The sequence below is a fragment of the Gymnoscopelus braueri genome, assembly GCF_963280865.1.
Source record: "Gymnoscopelus braueri genome assembly, chromosome: 14".
Taxonomy (NCBI): Eukaryota; Metazoa; Chordata; class Actinopteri; order Myctophiformes; family Myctophidae; genus Gymnoscopelus; species Gymnoscopelus braueri.
Genome location: NC_137619.1, coordinates 53,364,005 through 53,371,681, shown reverse-complemented (window position 1 = coordinate 53,371,681; position 7,677 = coordinate 53,364,005). Strand labels below are relative to the sequence as shown.

At 39.7% G+C, this 7,677-nt stretch overlaps 1 protein-coding gene and 1 long non-coding RNA gene across 2 annotated transcripts in view; one reads left to right on the top strand and one right to left on the bottom strand.

Moving 5' to 3' along the window:
- Window positions 1–3,680, top strand: part of LOC308100197 (uncharacterized protein) — a 5,005-nt gene extending 1,325 nt beyond the window's left edge. The window contains exons 3-6 of the mRNA XM_080449151.1: window positions 192–310; window positions 514–592; window positions 681–789; window positions 1,610–3,680. Of these exons, the coding sequence (XP_080305277.1) occupies window positions 192–310; window positions 514–592; window positions 681–789; window positions 1,610–2,556 (1,254 nt within the window). The 3' untranslated portion in view covers window positions 2,557–3,680. The remainder of the gene's footprint in view (window positions 1–191; window positions 311–513; window positions 593–680; window positions 790–1,609) is intronic.
- Window positions 3,681–5,657: 1,977 nt separating this feature from the next.
- On the bottom strand, window positions 5,658–6,867 carry LOC308100351. The gene is made up of 3 exons (XR_013934429.1): window positions 6,774–6,867; window positions 6,250–6,530; window positions 5,658–5,863 (listed from the first exon to the last, which is right to left on the bottom strand). It is a non-coding gene; the product is annotated as an uncharacterized lncRNA (long non-coding RNA).
- Between the last annotated feature and the right edge of the window lie 810 nt (window positions 6,868–7,677).

Here is a 7,677-nt window from a genome sequence, read left to right as displayed (position 1 = left end):
CACTCCCCCATCTCTCTCTCCCCATTTCCTGTCAGCCTACTGTCCTATCAACAAAGGCATACAAGCCCATAAATACATCTTTAAAAAAAAATGTGCATGGTGAAGGTCCCTTTATACAGTATACACTAAACGTAGATGTGTAAATTTAACGTGTACAGCAACAACACTCATCTTTATTTCCCTATTAACAGGTGACACTTCATTCAGAAACGGTTCCTGTGGAACTGGAGACCACTTCGTGCTCTTGCTGTGCAGGAAAGGCACTATGTAACCACATAGTGGCACTTCTTTTTCAAACAGCACACTACAGGTACGTCACAAAAAATGTAAGATAATGGAAACGTTTTTTTTTTCCTGTAATGTAATTAATGTTTTTCATATATTCTAGATTCATTACAGATAAAGTGAAATATTTGACTTTATATGTAGCTAGAAGATATCAAAGATTTTTTTCCCTACATTATATATATAACGTTCAACTATATTAACATTTTTGGGGATTTACCTGTATAGTACCTTAGGAGTCAAGTCGGTACCATTACCTCTGGCATGCACCAGCTCTCTGCAAACCTGGCACCGCCCAAGGACACAGGTCAGATATTGATGTTTGTTTGACGTTGAAAATGTTCAACAGTTTGTATTGTCTTGTCAATTCATTATTCATATTTATTTTATTACAGGGGATCGCACCAGAGGCGACTAACGACATGGAGGTGCGTAAACCAGTTCCTAGGACAAAGGATCGTGTCAGGACTGGTGTGAAGTGCACACTATACAGAGCATATGCTGGTAAGTATTAATGAGCTCCCACCAGTACAATAATCTTAAAGGGGTAGTTCACCCCCAAAATAACTTTTTTTCTATGTATTCCTCACCACCTGGAGCCTTGAATTCATAGATATTTTTTTGTTTTTGTCACATTCCTAAGCCAATAATTTGATTATAATAAATTTGGCCCCATTGATTCCGGTAGGAGACACAAATGCATTTGTGTCTCCTACCGGAATCAATGGGGCTAAATTTATTATAATCAAATAATAAAGGAAGGAATGCGACAAAAACAAAAAAATATCCATGAATTCAAGGCTCCATGGGGTGAGTAATACATAGAAAAAAAGTTATTTTGGGGGTGAACTACCCCTTTAATGCATTTCTTACATAACATACATTACATATACATGTATTTTGGAATTCATGATTTATTATTAGTACCAGGGTTTGGGGGCAGCTTAAATACTTTATAATAAAATGTAATATTTTAGGGACAGTTTGCATTACATGTAAATAAAGAAGAAAAGCCAGCACTCAGAAACAAGTGAGGGCCTTCTGAACTGTGCCATGACATATAATTAAAATGTTCAGGACTTGTTTGTGTGTGCTGCTGGCCTTTCTTCTTTCCTTACATGAATTTCTGTTGAACAGTGCATACAGTAAAAAAAAGTGTATTGGACTGAGTTGAAAAACAAAATGTGCAGTTTTGTTTTCTCCTTTGACAATTTTCATTACGAACATGTACAGGGAGGTGATAAGTGTGGGTGTCTGCTTTATTGTGAAAGAGCAGGTGTCATAATAAAATGTAAATTTAACGTTTCTCCCTTTTTTCTGTCAGGGCCTCTTCCAGACCCAGATGTCATGGCGAGCGGGGAGAAACTAAAAGACCGTCGTCCACAACTTGGGATTTCTAAAGTGCTGCACGGGCTTAAGGAACTACAGATGGTGGACTCAAGATTTGGCCCAGTTCCATTTGGGTCTCTGCTGTCATATCAGTGCCCTCCTGAAATGAGCAGGGACATTATTAAACACCCTGGTGGCCCAGAATTTCCTCAGTTGCCTGTAGATGGTTACACTTATACATCTCCAATAGCTTTTCAGCCCAGTTACAAGCAACAATGCCACTTGGACAACTTACAGGTGACAAGGGAGATGTCTGCTGCTATTGAAGCAGAAACCCGGCAGCAGTCAGAATGCAATCTGTGGACAGAGGTTCGCAAACCTAGACTTACAGCTAGCAGATTCCGGGAAATTAGCCATGTTCGTGGGGATTCTTCCGCCAAAGCCTTGGCAGCCCGCATTATTAAAGGAGCTCCTCAGACAGCCGCCATGAAAAGAGGGCTGGATCTGGAACCAGAAATACTGAGGCGATATGCAGACTGCTTTGAGGTATCTGTGACACAATGCGGGATCATCATCCACCCTGATGCACCTCACCTTGGAGCTAGCCCTGATGCTAAGGTCTATGACCCAAAGGGAACACCACCATTTGGGCTGGCTGAGGTAAAGAGTTGTGGTGTTGAAGACCAGACACAAGTTAAACATCTGAAAACAGTAAACGGCAAGGCCTACCTTAAGAAGACCCATAAATACTATTATCAGGTTCAAGGTCAACTAGCCATTAGTGGACTTCAGTGGTGTGATTTTGTCACAGATACCCTCAATGACTATTCAGTTGAAAGGATTTACAGGGATGAGGAGATTATCCACTCAATGAGACAGAAGCTTGATGATTTCTTTTATAATGTGTACATGGATGTCTTCTTATCCTGTAGACCAAAGTAACTAAGTACTGTAAATGTACTCAAGTGTTTCTGTAATCACATTGAGATTTGTGTGTGTGTATAATATGTATATATCGAACTTGTGAAATGGGACTTTCTGCTTTATAAGTACTTTTACTTTTGGTACTTTGTTTTGATGCCAGTATATTTGTAATTAAGTATTTCTACATAGTGGTATGAAGGGTTGCCATTTTGGTTCTCATGGGATGGCTATATGCCACCCCCTAGTGTTCACATTTAACCGATTTTTCGCATAATTTCTCCCACTCTGGACATGTTTTGGACATGAATCTGATTCCAGATCAACGCTGAGTGCATCTCAATCCATGCCCGTCCATCTACAAGTGGTACATGTTATAGACATGTATTTTCTAGTCTGCAACCTTACATTAACCACTTTCAACCTGGCATCCCTATTTTGGACAAATGGGAATACCCGGTTTGGTATTAAACATGTTTGCCACATTAGTTTTTCATCCACTTATTTGAGCAAACTGTGTAAAGAAAAAAACATGCCATTTATAAATGTTTAACAGGTCTTTTAATGAGGACATGGTAATTGAGAACATTTAAACAGTTTAACTTCTAGATCGGCTATTTTAGGTATCCTTCCTTAGGAGACTTGCTGCCTTGTATGGAATCCAAATGACTGAAATCAGTCGTAGTGACGTGAGAACTTTAATCCATGCACATTTAACCAGTAAAACCCCTTTACACTTATCTTGTGTCTCCGCATTTCAATGTATGTTTTTCCACAAATCATTACCCATCATCATACTGGAGTGTACAAAAATAGCATATCTACAAGCTCAACGCGTTGCATCTTGTGAGCTTGTAGATTTATTTAATTAAATTGTCTGTGGGTTTTATAAATATTGAGTCATTGAAAAGTATTAACGCCTTGTGACTGGATCCATTGGAGCACATTTGAGCACAGGCTCTTAACATTTCCTGAAAAGTAAAATTTTCAGATATACAATATGGTTTCCACCCGACAGCGTGGACAAAACAAGCTGAACTTAACACTTGAACCCCATTCAACAAGCTCACTTGTGAGCTTGTACATTGGCCAATTAGATTTGGTGTAGACAGATGGCAGTCCCAAAGTACAAAGCCCCCACATCCAGTTTACTATAAGTACAAGATTTCTGCCTGACAGTGATTGATGATGCATTTAAAGTCACTCTTCTACTGACCATGCCAGTATTAACGTACACATTTGTCTTAAGCTGTCGGAGGCTTAGGCCTTTCAAATCTTAATTCTGTGCACTACAGCAGCCAGTGATTATCAAACCTTTTCATGTCAAGGACCCCCAAAATGCTTTGTATTTGGCTGCGGTCGTCCCACTTTGAGAACCAATGAACTACAGAGTCACCAGTAAAACTCAGTATACACACAGTACAAACTGTAAGCCATGGTCCATTACTTTGTATAACTAGTGGTTTGAAGCCTGGTAAGAAAGGCCAAATTGGTCTTGTTTGTCTAATTTGACACAGCAGAAATAGTACATCCACAAGAGAAAGACTGCATTATCCTAAAACAAACATCACAGATGGTGATGCAACTAACCAACTTATCTTTTGAGGAAAAAACTATTGGATGCACAACCTGAGGGTTGAAATACATGTAGGATTAATGGCTGGAATTAAACTATGTACATTAATTCTAGAAACAAATAACATGTCTAATTAATCTTGTGCAATAAAAATAAACTAATTGTCGTGCCACACAAAGAATTAGTTACGGGGTGGCAGTAGCTCAATCTATAGGGACTTGACTTGGAAGAGGTGGCTTCAGACTGGTTTGTCCCCTTTGACATCTAGAGGCCCCATGTAGTTAGTCAGGATGCAACAGACGCTCCACAGCTGATTGACTGAGCCTGTCATGGACAGAGGAACAAGTCCATCCCAAATATGGTATTCTTTGACCCTGCGTATGGCCCTCTCTACCAAAATCCTCAGACGGGCAATAGCCTGGGTCTTCCGGGTGTCCTCCTCGCTGAGCTGAGCTGTTTTCTTAAGCGGAGGGATAATGAGAGTTGCCTGCACGTCAGAAAGCATCTTCTCAATCAGGAAACCCTTGTCTGCCATTACTCCATCTCCGGGCTGAAGTAACTGTAACAGCTGTGATTTACGAGTTATTTCTATGTCTGAGATGGAGCCTGTATACAGTTTGGAAACAAATGTGATTACACCACATGGGGAGATTCCAATCAGTCCTTTAAAGGTGGTGTGGTTTTTATAGCTGGAGAACATTTCTGACTGTAGTGACAGAGAGGATGCCGTTTCACAGCGTATCTCTGTGCAGTCTATTATGACTCTGACTTCAGGGCAGTACAGCTTGAACTTGTCAGGCATTGTAGCTTGCACTTTCTCTCTTGACATCCACAACGGCAGTGAGCCAAGAACAAGAAAAAGATAGCTAGTCCACGTTAAGATGGTGCGACTGACTGTGGACTGGCTGACCTTAAATATGGAGGCCAATGTTTTCTCATGAAGCCCAGCTGCAACACGACACAGAAACATGAAGAACTCGTCAATGAGTGGGAGTTTGCGACGAGGGCTACAGGTAGGTAGATCTTGTGCTGTTCGCTGTGCCTTGGACCAGTAGACTAGTTTGGAAGCAGAGGGCTTAATTGACTCCCAAAACACAGTGAAAACCTCCTTGGAGATGAATTTGGTGTAATACCGAAAGTCATCATCTGTGACACAAAACTGGTAAACAAGGGGCCGGTGCACATCAACTTTCATCTGCTCAAGTTCCATTTCAAGCAATGAAACTTTCAGCTCCAACTCCCGCATTCTTCCAGAGACTGTGTCCAGTTTGCCTTTAGGAGGATGACAAAGTATACACATCACTAATCCATCTATACATTTTACAACCTAATTCTATAAAGCAAGGTCTTTAGCCCACCTGATTTTCAACTCAGGTACAGGTGTGTTGTGTTTTTTATTATTAAAAAGTAAACTTTCTGGTCAAGAACGTGTGACGTGCTGTCAATCATTTTTTACAATGTAATTAACTCCCATGTATATTTTCTGTAAGAGAACATGCTTTTACACAGTAAGTTTTGCATACTAACCAGGAGATGGACGGCAGTCGTAATCATGGTCACTTGCCATGGCACCTGCAGTGCATTGCCTCGTCTGTACCGTTCCCTGTGCATTGTCCTCAATCCTCTGCCCACTGGATTCTCCCCTGTCCTCTGAATGGTCCCCTGGGACAGACATCTCCACACAGTCTTCCAGGACAGCAGCACACATACGCTTGCGTACTCGCTGGTGAACTGGCTCCCGAACTTGTGAACCTATCCCGAGAACAGTAAAAAAAAAGTCCCAAAAGATATCACAAAAGTTAACATATTACATCACAAATGCTTTATATACCTACAGGATTATGTTTCATCAGTGGGGTAAAACTAAAAGTCTTTACAGCAATAAAACAATATTTAATCAATACACATTAAATGCCAGTGATAAATTGGACTTTAACATAAGTCTGGGTTAAAACGTCTTATAAAAGGTTTTAAATCTTACTTAGCTAAACCTGTGAGTTATCTCTCCTCACTCAGTCTACTGATTGATAAATAGAATGGTATCCCGATCTGAAAATGCATTTTCTGTTTACTAAAGAGCTGGAGAGACAGGGAGACAACTGTAATAGCTAGGTTTAACATCTTAATGTGATATTTACCCCAGTCATTCCAGCGGAATCTTGAAGGCACTGCTCCATGTTTAATGCGAGTTCGTCCACTGTTTGTGGTTGATCTATGTAGATCCTCTGGATTGAAATGTTCACTGCACACGTGGGTGCTTCCACGGGTTATAACAAAACTTGGTCCCTCATCCCTTTTGATTGCCCTCACCCATTTAGCACGTACTGATTTATCAGCTGGAAAGTCATGGAAGCTCAAATGGGGGGATTTGGGTTTGTTGTTGGAACAACATGGGACACTGCAGTGTTGTGACATACTGCTGTTGTGAGAAAGAAAAGAGGACAACAATGATTTATCTCTATGGTAATGTTTGCTTTGATATAATATGGTGACAGTAGTAGAAAAATTACTCAAATGTTTTACTTAAGTACAATGAAAAAATGTCCCCCTACGCTTCACCCTTTTACCCTACTGTGAACCACTTCTTTCTTCCTTTATATTCGTACTTATCTACAAACAGCTAGGGGTTATCACTTATCATAATGACAAATGCTCTGCTCACCTGGTGACCTGAAGTCCACGTAATAGCTTAGCGTGAAGCCACCCACAAGCACACCAAAAGTGGGGCCAAAACAAATCACCACCAGAAGAACACCTGCAGAGAAGAGAAACCGCAGTGAAACATCAATTTTGTTGATTTTGGCAGAGAAACATTTATACACAAAGGTGACCTTTGAGAAAGTGGAGAAATGTATATTATATCATATTATATTCCTCTATGGGTCTAATCACTGGTCTACACTTTCACTCTCCCTTCCAAGTAATCAAAATGTGTTTTGTGCACACTAGCGTACCAAAGTATAGCCGGTGAGGACTTTTTGCATCAGGTAGCAGCAAAGTAGCATCAGGTAGCAGCGTGCTGTTCTCTGTTTGGCAGAGGCCAGAGCTGTTTGCTGTATGGGGGAAAACAGAGAGACAGCAACTAGATATAATAAGAATATTATAAAAGTATAATATTTTCCTCTGAGATGTAGTGGAGTAGAAGTTAAAGTACTGTAAATATATCTATATATATATATATATCTCTAGATAGATAGAGATATATATATCCATATCTCTAGATAGATAGACATATATATCTCTAGATAGATATATATCTCTAGATAGATAGATAGATATCTCTCTAGATAGATAGATATCTCTCTAGATAGATAGATAGATATATCTCTAGATAGATAGATAGATATCTCTCTAGATAGATAGATATCTCTCTAGATAGATAGATAGATATCTCTCTAGATAGATAGATAGATATCTCTCTAGATAGATAGATAGATATCTCTCTAGATAGATCTCTAGATAGATAGATATCTCTCTAGATAGATAGATATCTCTCTAGATAGATAGATATCTCTCTAGATAGATAGATATCTCTCTAGATAGATAGATAGATAGATAGATAGATA